This window comes from Mandrillus leucophaeus, unplaced genomic scaffold (genome assembly GCF_000951045.1).
Source record: "Mandrillus leucophaeus isolate KB7577 unplaced genomic scaffold, Mleu.le_1.0 Scaffold60, whole genome shotgun sequence".
NCBI classification, from domain to species: domain Eukaryota; kingdom Metazoa; phylum Chordata; class Mammalia; order Primates; family Cercopithecidae; genus Mandrillus; species Mandrillus leucophaeus.
The window spans coordinates 1,548,355-1,564,888 of NW_012106475.1; the positions used below are offsets into that span (position 1 = coordinate 1,548,355).

Sequence of the window (16,534 nt, forward strand, 5' to 3'; positions counted from 1 at the left end):
TGAATGGATTTTTTAAAATCATGTTTAATTTTGTAACATATGAATTGATAATATTGGTTCACTGAAGTTTATAGATCTTTATTTTGACACTTTTTATTATCTAATATAAAGTATTTGTTTTTGTTTTTAATTATATGTTGTTTTTAATTAATTAATTTTTGTTTTTAGAGATAGCGTCTTGCTCTGTCACCTAGACTGGAGTGCAGTGGTATGCACCTCAGTATAACCTTGAACTCCTGGGCTCAAGCAGTTCTCCCACTCAGCCTTCTGGGTAGCTAGGACTACAGATGCATGCCACCATGCCCATCTAATTTTTTATTTTTTATAGAGATGGAATCTTGCTTTGTTGCCCAGGCTGGTCTTGAAATTCTGGCCTCAGGTGATCTTCCCTCCCCAGCCTCCGAAAGTGCTGGAATTACAAGCATGAGTCATAGCACCTGCCTATAAATTATATCTGCTAGTGTTGTTACCAATCTCATCAGCAGTTTCTAAGTATTAGAAAGTTGTGAAGCTCATAATGGCAAATAGAGGCTTTCCAATATCTTAATTTTTAATTGAAAGCTCAGATTTCTTTTTTTTATTTTTTGAGAGGGAGTCTTGCTCTGTCACCCAGGCTAGAAGGCAGTGGCGCGATCTCAGTTCACAGCAACCTCTGTCCCCTGGGTACAAGTGATTCTCCTGCCTCAACCTCCTGAGTAGCTGGGATTATAGGTGCCCGTCACCCTGCCCGGCTAATTTTTGTATTTTAGTAAAGACAGGGTTTCACTATGTAGGTCAATCTGGTCTCAAACTCCTGACCTCAAATGATCCACTCTCCTTGGCCTCCCAAAGTGCTGGGATTACAGGCATGAGCCACTGTGCCCAGCTCTTTTTTTTTGAGACAGAGTCTCCCGGGTTCAAGCGATTCTCCTGTCTCAGCCTCCTGAGTAGCTGGGATTACAGGCATGTGCCACGATGCCTGGCTAATTTTTTTTTTTTTTTTTTTTTTTTTTAGACGGAGTCTCGCTCAGTCGCCCAGGCTGGAGTGCAGTGGCGCGATCTCGGCTCACTGCAAGCTCCGCCTCCCGGGTTCACACCATCCTCCTGCCTCAGCCTCCCGAGTAGCTGGGAGTACAGGCGCCCACCGCCACACCCAGCTACTTTTTTGTCTTTCTAGTCGAGACGGGGTTTCCCCGTGTTAGCCAGGATGGTCTCGATCTCCTGACCTCGTGATCCGCCCACCTCGGCCTCCCAAAGTGCTGGGATTACAGGCGTAAAATACAATTTTTGTATTTTTAGTAGAGACTAAAATACAAAATTTTATATTTGACCAGCCAGGCTGGTCAACATGAAACTCCCGACCTTAAGTGATCTGCCCTCCTTGGCCTCCCAAAGTGCTGGGATTACAAGTGTGAGCCACTGCGCCTGGCCTGAAAGCTCAAATGTTGTCATTGGCAACAAATTCTGCCAGTTATTTTTTCTTAATTGACAGGTTCACTTCATTCATTTCTGAGAAAATGTTTGCCAAAGATCCAATTCTGCATAACCATAGTTTATTTGGCATTTGTTTTTCAAGTAAAAGTAGTGTTCTGTGAAAAAAAATCACTTAATTCAGCTTACAACTCAAATAATTGCATAAGTACTTTTTTAAGACAGCCATCACACTTCTCATTTTAGCACACAACTTTAAAAAAAAACTGTATAAGTGTCAAGATTTAATAAAATTAATATTTTTACTGCAAGTGAGTAGCGGTTAACAATGCGGTAATGACTAATACAGTTAGGTGCCCCTGCCTTGATTGGTGCCAGGGCACCAGGAATTTTACCCACCTTTGCTTTTGCACCATCACTGCATCTCTTTAACACAGTGAAAGAGGCAAATAGCATGTCAGTGTCATTGCATATGAATGAAAAAGTTACTAGATTCCATAATGCTTTCCTTTTTACAAATCATTGGTATTCGTGATTCCCTTAATTATGATCCTTTGTGTTGTAGATATTTCAATGCTAAAAACTGGTTCTAGTCTTCTCAAAGAGGAGGAGGAAGATGGTCAGGAAGGCAGCATTCACAATCTACCACTTGTAACATCCCAAAGGCCATTTTATGATGGACCCATGCCAACTCCCAGGCAAAAGCCATTTCAGTCAGGTTCTACACCCTTGCATCTCACTCACAGATTCATGGTAAGCCTTGGATCTACACTTATTAGAAGGTTTTCAGCACTTTTTTCTTACTATAGGTAATTTTTTTGGATAAAACATGTTTTTTAAAACTTTGATTAAGTAGCCTGGAGCACTTTGGTTGATTATAGTTTTGTGGTTAGTTTATTTTATGGTTAGTTCACAGTTTTAATCTTGTTTCAACCTTATTGAAAATGACGTTAAATAAAATTCTGCTTTCCAAAATGACATTAAATGAACATAAGTAAATATTACTATCTTGCACTGTTTCTTGGCAATACTTTCAAACCTTATTCTTCATAGTCGTTGTTATATAGAAGATTATACTGACTCCAAAACTCTAGTAAGGAGGTGTTTTCTTAGAAGGCAACTAATAGTATATTAGAAGGTGGTAAGTACTATGGGGGGAAATATCTGCCCCTTTTCCTCACCCCACCACCCACCAGAATGTAAGCTACACAAAGATAAAGATTTTTGTTTTGTGTACTGATATGTTCTTAGGATTTGGAACAAGGTATGATACAGTACACATTAAATATATATTTCATGAATAGACAAAATGAATATATTGGCTTTTTGCCTTAGGTTTGAGCTCTTTTTGTTTTGTTTTGTTTTTGAGACGGAGTCTCGCTCTGTTGCCCAGGCTGGAGTGCAGTGGTGCAATCTCGGCTCATTGCAAGCTCCGCCTCCCAGTTTCACGCCATTCTCCTGCCTCAGCCTCCCGAGTAGCTGGGACTACAGGTGCCCGCCACCATGCCCGGCTAATTTTTGTATTTTTAGTAGAGATGAGGTTTCACCTTGTTCGCCAGATGGTCTCGATCTCCTGACCTTGTGATCCACCCGCCTTGGCCTCCCAAAGTGCTGGCATTACAGGCATGAGCCACCGCGCCTGGCCTGAGCTCTTAAAAAGTTTAGTATTTCTGTGTTGGTTATATGATGTTTTCCACTCTGAGGATTTTGCCTTTTTAAAAGTATAGGCCTGGCATAAATTTTTATGTAAAGATTGAGGGTGGTGATTAATATTAATAAAACCTTTTATTGTTATCAGTAGTCATCAAGTGATAGGTCTTAATTTTTTTATTAGTGTCAATATTTTATTTATAGTTACATTAAATAAAATTTTATTTTATTTATAGTTATATTAAATAAAATATTGGCACTAATTTTATTAGAAACTCTAGGGCCAAGTAGGAGCCTATAATGGACATCAGTGCAAGATAAGATTTCCAAGTGGTATCAATTTATGTTGCCTCTGCCAGGCGTGGTGGCTCACGCCTGTAATCCCAGCACTTTGGGAGGCCAAGGTGGGCGAGTCACTTGAGGGTAGGAGTTGGAGACCAGCCTGGCCAACATGGTGAAACACCCTATCTCTATTAAAAAAAATACAGAAATTAGCTGAATGTGGTGGCACGCACTTGTAACTACAGCTACACAGGAGGCTGAGGGAGGAGAATCGCTTGAATCCAGGAGGCAGAAGTTGCAGTGAGTCGAGATCATGCCACTGCACTCCAGCTTGGGTGACAGCGAAACTCTGTCTCAAAAAAAAAAAAAATTATGTTTTCTTAAAATGTATATATTTATTTTATCATAGAATAACTAGTTAGAATAGGAAAAAAGTCTGTTGTTATTTGCATTCATATTTGTAAGAAAACTCCATTTTTGAAATGTTTCTTTTGAGGAATTTAATGGTTTGGTTGTTCAAAGACCAACTGTAATGTACTTTTAAAGGAACAGTCATGTAATTTATTTTTAAATATTATTAAATACTCCAGTTGCTAATTAATAAGTATATATGTATCTTATTCTCATGAAGAAAATAATAAGTAATTGTAGCTCCGGTATTATGACTCCTGTCAGAAACTATTTAGAGATAGATGAGATGTAGTAGCTCCCAAAACCTAAATCTTAATACAGATTTAATTATAATATTTGTTAATTTGTACTACTGTGGCTTACTGATTCTAGGAGCTTCAGTTTTTCTCAGACTTATATTTAATCTTACCTGTTTGTAGGTGTGGAACTCTATTGGAATTATTCGCTGCTATAATGATGAGCAAGACAATGCGATAGATGTGGAGTTCCATGATTCCTCCATACACCATGCAACACACTTATCAAACACTTTGAATTATACAATAGCAGATCTTTCCCACGAAGCTATTTTGTTGGCATGTGAAAGCACTGATGAACTAGCAAGGTAAACTCAAGATTTTAGGAAGAATTTGGCACTGTTAAACTGTTAGATACAGTTGTTGAAATTAAAGACAAAAAGTTAATAAAACAAAATTTATTTTTTGTAGTATGAAATTTCAGAAGAGTTTGGTACAAACACCAGCACACCCAAGATACCTCAGAACATATGTCTGTTTTTGCCCTAATGGTTCCCTCATTACACGCTCTAACTACATAGCAAAATGACATGGCATGGTTGGTAATGCAAGAGATGGGATTTTTTTTACATTGTTAAGTGCTTTTTTTTTTTTTTGCTATTGTAAGAGTAATATACGTACATTGTAGAGGAAAAAAAAACAGTATACAGTATAGAAGTTTCAGAAAATGAAAGCTCCTCTCAGAATTCTACTCTGAGATATAACTGTTATTAACAATTTGATATGTATCCTTCCAGATTTCTTTCTATTTGAACCTCCCTTATTTTAATTTACTTTATTGAAATGTAATTTATTTACAATAAAATGAACCCATTTGATGAGTTCACAAAGGTGTATATACACATAACCCCTACCACAGTCAAATATAGAATGTTCTTTATCACTTGAAAATGTTTTCTTATATCCCTTTGCAGTTAGTTCAACCCTAGCCTTGGCCAACTATTAGTCTAGATATTTGTCATTGTGTCTTTATCACCTGAAAATGTTTTCTTATATCCCTTTGCACTTAATTCAACCCTAGCCTTGGCCAACTGTTAATCTACATTTTTGTCACTATGGATTAGATTTAAAATCTCTCTTCGAGAAAGGAAAAAAAAAAAAAAAAACGGAAAAACAAACCAAAAAATGTACTAGTCACCCGTTTGCTTTTTCTACTTAATGTGTTTTGGATGTTTACATGTTTTGATAAGTAGGTAGGTAAATAAATAGGTAGATAGATGTCAAGAAAAAAATTATGATGGGAAAGCAATGGATGCAGAATGTTTTTCTTTTTAAAAGAAAAGAAAATATTTTTTCAGCTTTTTGTTAATCAAGAGATTGCCCTCTCTTGATCTCTTCTTCAGCTGATTATAGTACTGATACACTTCATGGATTTTACTCTGTCTTCTATGTGACTTGAAATTCGTAGCCTTCAGGCTGGGCACGGTGTCTTATGCCTGTAATCCCAGCACTTTCGGAGGCCGAGGCAGACAGGTGACCTGAAGTCAAGAGTTTGAGACCAGCCTGACTAACATGGTGAAACTGTGTCTCTACTAAAAATACAAAAATTAACCAGATGTGGTGGCACCCACCTGTAGTCCTAGCTATTTGGGAGGCTGAGGCAAGAGACAGGAGAATTGCTTAAACCCGGGAGTTGGAGGTTGCAGTGAGCAGAAATCATGCCATTGTACTCCAGCCTGAGTGACAGAGCAAAACTCCATTTCATATAATAATAACTTACATATATGTATGTGCAAAGAAAAAAGGCTGGAAAGATAATATATTTCATTTTAAGGGTATTTCATAATTACTTTTTTAAAGCAACTTCTTATGCCGTGTGTAATAGAAAGTAAACTATTTAGTTTTGTAGTTGAATATCATGATTACTTATTTTATATATATATCTCTCTCTCATATGAAAGTTTGATTGTTTTTGTCTTGTTTTAATTTTTAGCAAGCTTCACTGCCTGCACTTTAGTTCTTGGGATTCAAGCAAAGAGTGGATAATAGACTTGCCTCAGAATGAGGATATCGAAGCCATATGTCTTGGTCAAGGATGGGCTGCTGCCGCAACTAGTGCCCTGCTTCTTCGATTGTTTACTATTGGAGGGGTTCAGAAAGAGGTATTCAGCCTTGCTGGACCTGTGGTGTCAATGGCAGGACATGGAGAACAGCTTTTCATTGTTTATCACAGAGGTAGATTCTTTTCGGTCTTTTATGATTTTACTATGACTTGAAGTAAAATGGAAATCACTTGAGCTTTTTTGCGTTTTTGTTACTCTTTTTGTCTTGGATTATATACTTCCTTTTGAATCAGTGTGATCTTTACATGTAGAGAATTTTGTTGTGTTTACTAGTATCAATAAAAATGAAAATGTTTTATTAATAGAACTATATTATAGAGAGAATTCCAAGGTGGAATTTGGTTAATTACTTCCATGTCTAAATCTTACCATTTGGCAAGCACTACCAGAGAACTTTCAGCATTGAAATTCCATAAAAATAACTCCTAGTAGGAAGGGCCAAAACAACTCTGAATGTGACACTTTTTAAAAGCTGCTGCCTCCTTTTCCTCCCCTCATGTCTTTCTTCAGTCCCCATCATTATGCTAAGACGGTCTTATCAAGGTAACTGATAATCTCTGTGCTTTTTAAAAAAATAATTCCATTGAAAATACCTTCTTCTCATGACTTCTGTGACATCATACTTTCAATATTTTTCCTCACTGGCAACTCCCTTTTTACTTTTTTGTTGTCTCTACCTTTTAGCTGGAGTGTATCCCCTTTTTCTCTACTACTCTCTAGGTCAGGGTCTTTCAGTCTTTTTGTCTGCTTTGCCACAGTAAGACATAGATTCATAGATTCTGGACCAGGTGTGGTGGCTCACACCTGTAATCTCAGCACTTTGGGAGGCCGAGACGGGAGGGTTACTTGAGCCCAGGAGTTCAAGACCAGCCTGGATAACAATAGCAAGCCACTGTTTCTATTTTAAAAAGAAAAAAAAGAAGAAGAAAAGAAATATATTCTGTATAACTGTTCTATAAATATCTGCAAATGTAACTGAAATAAAAGTCTCATAGACAATGTTTACTCTTTGATTTCAGTTTAAATTTTTTTATTTCATTTTTTTAAATGCTAGTTGCAACTTAAACTTGATTCCATGACTCATAGGTCAAAAAAATGCAGTTTGAGAAACCACCCTGGGGAATTTTATCATAATCCATGGCTTTAAATACATCTCAGTGTCTATGACTTTTAAGTTGATAGCACCAACCCTACCCTCTCCTGTGTCTCCAGACTTACACATCCAGTTGCCCACTTGAAATCTATTTAGAGTTTGGACAGACATTTCAGACTTAATTTACTCACAATAAAAAATGATTTTTTTCCTTCCAAACTTGCTTCTTACGTAGTTTCCCCATCTTAGTAAATGGCCTACTAGCAATCTAGTGGCTGAAGCCAAAAATCTGAAAATTATCTTTGATTTCCCCTGCATCAGCTCCAACAGTAAAATTATATCATGATGTCAATTCTATGGAATAACACATTCTAAATTTGTCTCTTTTCATTTCTTCCGCTAATGCAACCTAGATGTCATCTCTTGGACTGTCATAGTAGTCTCCTAACTAGTCTTTTAGCTTCAATTCTTGCCTTCCATGGTCCATTCTCCACACAGCAGCCTAGGTAATCTTTTAAAAACATAGATCATGCTCCTTTTCTCAAATCTCTCTGACTTTCCTTCACTTTTAGAATCAAAGTCAAACTTCTGATAGCTGTCAAAGTGATCTACTGATCCCGTATAATCTGACCTTTGCCTGCCTCTTCAACCTCATGTCTTACCATTGTTTCTCATTACCATGTTCTGGCCATACTGCCTCTTTGTGTTCTTTGAGCCCTCTATTCTTCCTGCCTTAGGACTTTGCATTAGCTGTTCCCTCCATCCACTTTCATGTTCCTTCCCTAATGTTTGCATGGCAGGCTCCAGCTTGCAGTTCATGTCTTAACTTAAACTTGACTTTCTGAGAGGCCACTTCTGACTAACCAGTGTAACAAACCACTCTGACATTCTGTATCACATTATTTTAACTTTTTGATAACTTTTTTTGTTCATTTTGTGTTTTTTAATTTGTCTTCTACCTGAAATTTGAATTTAATGAGAGCAGTGACTTTGTTTATTGCTGTAGCTCCAGGATCAAGGCCAATGCTGGCATGTAGTAAGCTTTCTGTAAATATTTCTTGAGTGAATAAATGCCCACTTATAAGGACTTTATGTGAATAGTCCGTGTAACATCTTACTCTGTTTCTGATACCTGAATGATGCCTCAGTTAGATGGGTTATTCATAAAAAGTAGCGCTAGTCAGTCTAGTAATTTACCACAAAATCAATTCACAGAAAATAATGTAGACTGCATTATAGTTGGATAACCTTTAATGCCTGATTTATATTTACATTTTCTCATTAGGTACAGGATTTGATGGGGATCAGTGCCTTGGAGTTCAACTGCTAGAGCTGGGGAAAAAGAAAAAACAAATTGTGCATGGTGACCCTCTTCCTCTTACAAGGAAATCCTACCTTGCATGGATTGGGTTTTCAGCTGAAGGCAAGATAAATTTGTTTAAAAAAAACAAGTATAATATAAAGTGTTAAGATATTCTTCAAGAAGAAAATTATTTCATTGTTTTATTCCTAACTGATTTTTTTAAGGATAAATTATCTCTATTTTATATTTTAAATTTCTATTTTAATATGTTGGCAGAATTGGGAACTGCAGTCTTTAGGCAAGGTAGCCATTATTTTATGTACTAGAGCTTGCTTTTATTTTTATGTTCTTTTGCGAGAGGGTCTGGCTCTGTTGTCCAGGCTGGAGTGCAGTAGAATGATCTCAGCTCACTGCAACCTCCACCTCCTGGGCTCAAGCTATCTTCCTACCTCAGCCTCCTTAGTATCTGGGACTTCAGGTGTATGCCACCGTGCCCAGCTAATTTTTGTATTTTTTGTAGAGAGAGGGTTTTGCCATGTTGCCCAGGCTGGTCTCAAACTCCTAGGCTCAAGTGATCCGCCCACCTTGGCCTCCTAAAGTGCTGGGATTACAGGCGTGAGGAACTGCACCCGGCTAAGATCTCTCTTCATGAGAATTCTCATTAGAAAACTTACAAAGAGGAAAATATGTTTTTCTGAAAGTTTATTAAATAGCAAGGAGGTGATACAAATCAATAATAAGTTGTGTCTTTTCTAGCAGATCATACACAAAACTTAGAATTTTCTAGAACTTCACTGTTTATTACAATAACTAGTATGTATGTCTATTGAGCACTTGAAATATGGCTGAGATGTGCTTGTATGTATAAAATACTCTCTGGATTTTGAAGATTTACCATGAAAAAGATATAAAAATCAACAATTTTTTAACATTGATTACCTGTTAAATGATAATATTTGAGATACCTTCAATGAAATAAAATGTATTATTAACATCAATTTCACCCTTTTTTTCTTTAAAAAAATTTTTTTTTGGCTGGCATGATGGCTCATGCCTGCAATCCCAGCACTCTGGGAGGCCGAGACAGCAGGATCACTTGAGCCCAGGAGTTCAAGACCAGACTGGACAATATAGTGAGATCCCATCTCTATTTAAATATGTATATATATTTTTTTTTTTTAAGGAATAAATTAGGAGTCTTGCTCTGTTGCCCAGGCTGGAGTGCAATGATGCAATATCAGCTTACTGCAACCTCTGCCTCCTGGGTTCAAGCAGTTCTCCTGCCTCAGCCTTCTGAGTAGCTGGGATTATAGGCTTGCATCACCACACCCGGCTAATTTTTGTATTTTTAATAGAGACAGGGTTTCACCATGCTGACCAGGCTGGTCTTGAACTCCTGACCTCAGGTGATCCACCTGCCTTGACTTCCTAAAGTGCTGGGATTACAGGCATGAGCCGCTGCCCCCAGCCTAAATTTTTTCATTTAATTTTTTTGTTCAGATACATGGTATGTAGCCATTTTTCTTTTTTAATGTGGCACTAGGAAATTAAAAATTACACTTTTGGCTCACATGATATTTATTTTGGATAAGTGCTATTTTAGACCAAATTCTAGAGGCTTATGACAGATGATCTGAAACACGCTGAGGAGTACCTTATTTTATTTGTTTTTGTGTTTGCATTTTTTTCTATGCAGAGTCTCACTCTGTCACCCAGGCTGGACTGCAGTGATGCGATCTCAGATCACTACAACCTCTGTCTTCTGGGTTCAAGTGATTCTCATGCCTCAGCCTCCCAAGTAGCTGTGACTACAGGCACGTGCCACCACACCTGGCTAATTTTGTATTTTTAGTAGAGATGGGGTTTCAACATGTTGGCTGGGCTGGTTTCGAACTCCTGGCCTGAGGTGATCCACCTGCCTTGGCCTCTCAAAGTGCTGGGATTACAGGAGTGAGCCACTGCACCTGGCCCAGGAGTACCTTATTTTAAATCACCAGTCAACTCTATCTCATGGGGACTTAAGTATTTCTCTTTTTGGAGATATTCATTCTTCATTTACATTGCTGGAAACTCCACTTTCTGTTTAAAATATCAACCATTTCTAGATGTGTTTTCTGTTTTGATGTTAGTCACTCAGGCTTTAATAATATGAACCATTGATAACTTCCATTTGTATAGATTTTTTTCTCCCAAGTACCAATTAGATCCAGACCCTGAGGAAACTGATGTTTGCAGAGTAAGGGGGGTATGAAGCCACAGATAAGAAAAGGGAGGATCAGGCAATTTGCCACAGATTTCCTGAGTTGGAAGCAGAATAGGTGGAAAACAAGAATGCTTCTGTTTTACTAGGTAAGAATTGCTTACCCAGTAGTTGGGGACAGAATAGTAACAAGGCCAACAAAAAGAAGAGAGAGGAAGAAGAGTACTAAAGATAAATTTCGTAAAGATCACCTTGTATCAGGTTTTGATCATTTTTCTAAATATTTCTCAACCGGGAACCTTCTCATTCATGTTTAATATTTTGCTAAAATTGGCTTTAAAATTATTATCGGTCAGGCACAGTGGCTCACGCCTGTAATCCCAGCACTTTGGGAGTCTGAGGCAGGTGGATCACGAGGTCAGGAAATCGAGACCAACTTGGTTAACACGGTGAAACCCTGTCTCTACTAAAAATACAAAAAAAAATTAGCCAGGTGTGGTGGCGGGCGCCTGTACTCCCAGCTACTCTGGAGGCTGAGGCAGGAGAATGGCATGAACCCAGGAGGCGGAGCTTGCAGTGAGCTGAGATCATGCCACTGCACTCCAGCCTGGGCAACAGAGTGAGACTCCATCTCGAAAAAAAATAATAATAAATAAATAAATAAATAAAATTATTATTATCTTCCAGCAGGTGGCATAGTTTTCACTGAAACTCAGTTTTTTCACTTTATTTGTGTAAATTTTAGTCATATCAAATACAATTTTTTTTCTTTTTTCTGTTAGGTCTTACTCTATATGGTTAATGAAATTTTACAGTAGATAATCTTAGATTATTTGCTTCTGTTTTGTGTTTTGCTTTTGAAAGCAAAGTTGAATCCTTGGTATGTATAATATATTTGAAATAGGGTTTCTTTAACAACATGTAGCTATGTCTCCAAGTGATTTCTTTTTCTGTTGGTGTTTAGGTACCCCTTGTTACGTGGATTCAGAAGGAATTGTTCGAATGCTTAACAGAGGACTTGGTAATACATGGACTCCTGTATGTAATACAAGAGAGCACTGCAAAGGAAAATCTGATCACTACTGGGTGGTTGGTATCCATGAAAATCCCCAGCAACTAAGGTAGGCTATTAAAAGAAGTCTGAAGTTGACTCTTTTTAAAAAGTATTTTGAATTTCTTTTTGTGAGGCTCTTTAAGTGTATTTGTCTTTTATCCTAGTCCAATTATTTGCTTTCTGTAGTCACTAAATTAGGAATTTGTTCATATTCACTCTGAAGTTTTCAGTCACTTGCTTTACTTGAAACATGTTGAATGAAATAGAAATAATTAGGGTGACCTTACCATCATTTCAGCCACACAGGGAGAGGAATTCTGGTTAAACATGGCATTTCACCTTTTATTATTGTCTTTTATTTTAATAAAATAATAATCAATATAAAAGTAAAAATGGAAAATAAAACTGATAAAACTGAATATATATTCAATTGAGAATTGAAATATATAATGAAGCTGCTTTTTGAGATGTTTTGCTTAATTATTATAATAGGAGGAAGGACTAATAGAATTTTTTTTTTTTTTTTTTTTGAGACGGAGTCTTGCCCTGTTGCCCAGGCTGGAGTACAGTGGCATGATCTCGGCTCACTGCCAGCTCCGCCTCCCAGGATCACGCCATTCTCCTGCCTCAGCCTCCCCAGTAGCTGGGATTATAGGCACGCACCACAACGCCTGGTTAATTTTTTTGTATTTTTAGTAGAGAGGGGGTTTCACTGTGTTAGCCAGGATGGTCTCAATCTCCTGACCTCGTGATCCGCCCACCTCAGTCTCCCAAAGTGCTGGAATTACAGGCATGAGCCACCGCACCCAGCCGAATTTTTTTTTTTTAATTGAGTCTCTGTCACCTAGGCTGGAGTGCAGTGGTGTGATCTCAGTTCACTACAACCTCCACTTCTTGAGTTCAAGCGATTCTTCTACCTCAGCCTCCCCAGTAGCTGAGATTACATAGGCATGTGCTACCATGCCCAGCTAATTTTTGTATTTTTTGTAGAGACGGGATTTCACCATGTTGGCCAGGCTGGTCTTGAACTCTTGACCTCAAGTGATCCACCCAAAGTGTTGGGATTACAGGCGTGAGCCATCACACCTGGACCTGGACTAATAGTATTTTATGTTGATTCGTGTGCACATTAAAGTTTGGGAAGTACGGCTGCTGGCACATGTAAGAAATAATACATTGGTTGGGCATGGCATGGGATTTCTTTTTGGGGTGATGAAAATGTTCAGAAATTAGTGGTGATAGATGCACAATTCTGTGAATATACAAAAAACCACTGAATTACATACTGTTTTTTTTTTTTTTTTTGAGACAGAGTCTCACTCTGTCACCCAGGCTAGAGCACAGTGGCCTGATTATGGCTCACTTCAGGCTCACTTCAGCAGTGACATCCTAGGCTCAAGCAATCCTCCCACTTTAGCTTCCCAAGTAGCTGGGACTACAGGCATGCACCACTACACCCAGCTACTTTTTGTAGAGGCAGGGTTTCACCATGTTGCCTAGGCTGGTCTCAAATTCATGGGCTCAAGGGATCTTCCCGCCTCAGCCTCCCAAAGTGTTGGGATTACAGGCATGAGCCACTGTGCCTGGCTGAATTGTATACTTACCATATGATAGGGCTGGTACATTCTCTGTGAACTCAATATGTGAATCATATCTTGACAAAGCTGTTAAAAAGGATGAGGACACTATGTAATGATACAGAAAAATCTACAAGATGTATTAAGAGAAATAAATACCATTTGTGTAAAAGTGGGGAAAGAATAAGAATATGTAATTGTATTTGCTTTACATATGCAAAAGAATTCCTAGAAGAATAAAAAGGAAACTAACAATGATAGTTACCTCACAGAAAGAAACTCAGTGGATAGTATAGGAGACTTTTCTCTGTATTCATTTTTATACTTTTTAAGCATGTAAATTGAGCATGTAACTTTGAATTACTAGTTCAAAAGTTAAATAAATTGAATTTTTAAACAAAGCAGCAATTCAATAAACTAAATCAGATAAGGCCAGAAGTTCAAGAAGACTTCTTTTTTTTTTAATTAATTAATTTATTTTTTATTATACTTTAAGTTCTAGGGTACATGTGCACAACGTGCAGGTTTGTTACATATGTATACATGCGCCATGTTGCTGTGCTGCACCCAAGAAAGACTTCTTAATTTGGCTACATGGAGGTTAACGGTGACTCTGATACAAAGTGATAAAATGTTAAATTCCAGATTGGGGTGGGCATGGTAGGTACAGAAATGAAAGTAGAATATGTGGATAACTCTTATCAAGAAATTTGACTATTGGACCAGGCGAGGTGGCTCACGCCTGTAATCCCAACACTTTGGGAGCCCAAGGCGGGAGGAGTTCGAGACTAGCCTGGGCAACATAGTGAGACCCAGTTTCTACAAAAAATGTTTTTTTAATTACCCAGGCTTGATGGCACACGCCTATAGTGTCTGTTACTTGAGAGCCTGAGAGGGGAGGATCACTTGAGCCCAGGAGGTTTGAGGTTACAGTGAGCCATGATCACGCCTCTGCACTCCTGCCTAGGCGACAGAGAACCTATCTCAAAAAAAAAAAAAAAAAAAAAAAAGGAACTTTGGCGTGAAGAGAAGCAAAGATTTGGGGTGGCACCTAAGGGAGGATAAAAAGTCTTTGAAGGGATTTTTTAGCTTAGGTGGCTCTACAGCATTTTTGTAATCTTTTGGCAATGAATTTAGTAAAGAAGATAAGATTGACAATTTAAAAGAAGGATCCAATGAAAGGAATGAAATCTTAAAAGAAAAAAAAGTAGTAGTTTTTAGATGAGCTGTCTAAAATAGGAAAATAGACATTTTATCAGTTGTGGAAGGGAAAAAAAGAGGTACAAATGCAGATAGATTTGGTAGCTGAAAAGTAACAAATTCCTATCTTCTGCTTTTGGCTTCTGTTTTGTTGGCAGATCATGGAGCAGAATTCAGTTATTTCTAGAGACAGTGGTTGGCATTGTGGGATGTTTGAGAAGAAAAGACATATAGTCTCAGAGAATGCAGAATTGAATTAGTAGAGAACTACAGAGGAATTGCTGGTTATTTCTGTGTGTTTTGCCTTTATAGTTGTAATCACTGAATATTACATTCTAAAATTGACATATTTAGTATTAGAAGTTGTATATTCATTAACTTCTTTTTTTCTTTTTATTTTAGAGCCAGGGTGTCACTGGCTCTACGATTGCAGTGGTTGAGTCATAGCTCACTGCAGCCTTGAACTCCTGGGCTCAAGTGATCCTTGCACCTCAGTCTCCTGAGTAGGTGGAACTACAGGCACAGGCTGCCACACCTGGCTAATTTTTAAAAATACTTTGTAAAGATGAGGTCTCACCATCTTGCCCAGATTGATCTCAAATTCCTGGCCTCAACTGATCCTCTTGCATCAGCCTTCCAAAGTGCTGGGATTATAGGTATAAGCCTTGTGCCAAGCCACATTTACTATTTTTAATAGTTCTTATAGTGTAGGTTGTTCTCAGGGATTTCTTGCAAGTCCGTTTTCAGGAATCTAATTAGTTTAGTAATTTGAATTAAAGAATTCACAGTCTGTCTTAATAGTAGGTTAAGGTTTGAACCTATGAGGATTTTTACTATTCTGCCTAATACTTATTCAAGTAAGATTATTCATTTTGTTAGTGAATGTCATTATCTTAAGGAGGTATATGAAATTATTTATTTGCAATATATGAAATTAGTCATCTGCAATGAATAATTTTGCTTTTTCATTTAATTTAATATTACAAATATTTCATCAGTTGCAGTTTTCACACCCTTAGTAATTTATCCAGCTGGCTTTTTTTTCTTATATGCTTTTTTTTTTTCCGCACAACCCTTTGGGACACATTTTTTACCTGCTTTTTATTTAAGATTTGTAAAGAATTTTAACTTGTTAAAAACTACGATAATTACAGCTAGTAACATTTAACTGTTATATTCAATGATGGATAAAGAAATAATGGACTCCAAATTACAGCTTTTAGATTTAGAAGGATTTTAGAACCCATCTCTACTAGTAGCTCCTGACATTTTCAAATATAAGAGCCCCTTTTGTTTATTTATTTAGAAATAGGATCTCCCTACGTTATCCAGGCTGGACTTGAACAAGAGTCCTTTTTAAATGTTGAACAATTCATGCCTGCAAATGATAGTAGATCTAGTAACTCTACATTTAGTATCAGCTAATAAATGATATTTCTTTATTGAGACAGTCTTACTATGTTCCCTAGGCTTTTCTTGAACTAACCTCGAGTGATCCTCCCACCTTGGCCTCCCAAAGTGCTGGGATTACAGGCATGATAACGTAAGCTTCTGTAGACCTAAAAATTTTATTTTAATATAAAATTGTATTTACAAATCACATTATCTGCATACATGTGAAAATTTTAGTATGTAAAGTGGAAACTAGTTTTGTATTTGGTCTACAGACAATTCATGGTGCTTGTGTGCATTCCTAGACCCTTTATAATAGCTCAGCAGCCCTACAGGAATAAAAGAATGGGAAGTACCAAGTTCTTTTGGTCTATTTGCTGCCTCTCTTCACCCTCAGCACTTCTCCCCAGTTTTTACATATGAGAAAACTATGGTCCAAAAAGATTAAAGTAATTTGGTAGAGAGTACACATCTATTGGCCAAAAAAAAAAAAAAAGCTTATTTTTTTGTGTTAAAATATAGGAACAAAGGGAGTTAGTTGATAAGTAGATTGAAAGAATAAATACTCCTGTAAAGACCAACTTGTAGAATAATTGAATTACT

General features: G+C 37.4%; 1 protein-coding gene across 1 annotated transcript in view; it reads left to right on the plus strand.

Moving 5' to 3' along the window:
* WDHD1 (WD repeat and HMG-box DNA binding protein 1) overlaps positions 1-16,534 on the plus strand; it is a 94,844-nt gene that overhangs the window by 42,308 nt on the left and 36,002 nt on the right. Inside the window, exons 12-16 of the mRNA XM_011999691.1 lie at positions 1,976-2,163; positions 4,173-4,357; positions 5,983-6,224; positions 8,491-8,628; positions 11,673-11,829. Of these exons, the coding sequence (XP_011855081.1) occupies positions 1,976-2,163; positions 4,173-4,357; positions 5,983-6,224; positions 8,491-8,628; positions 11,673-11,829 (910 nt within the window). The remainder of the gene's footprint in view (positions 1-1,975; positions 2,164-4,172; positions 4,358-5,982; positions 6,225-8,490; positions 8,629-11,672; positions 11,830-16,534) is intronic.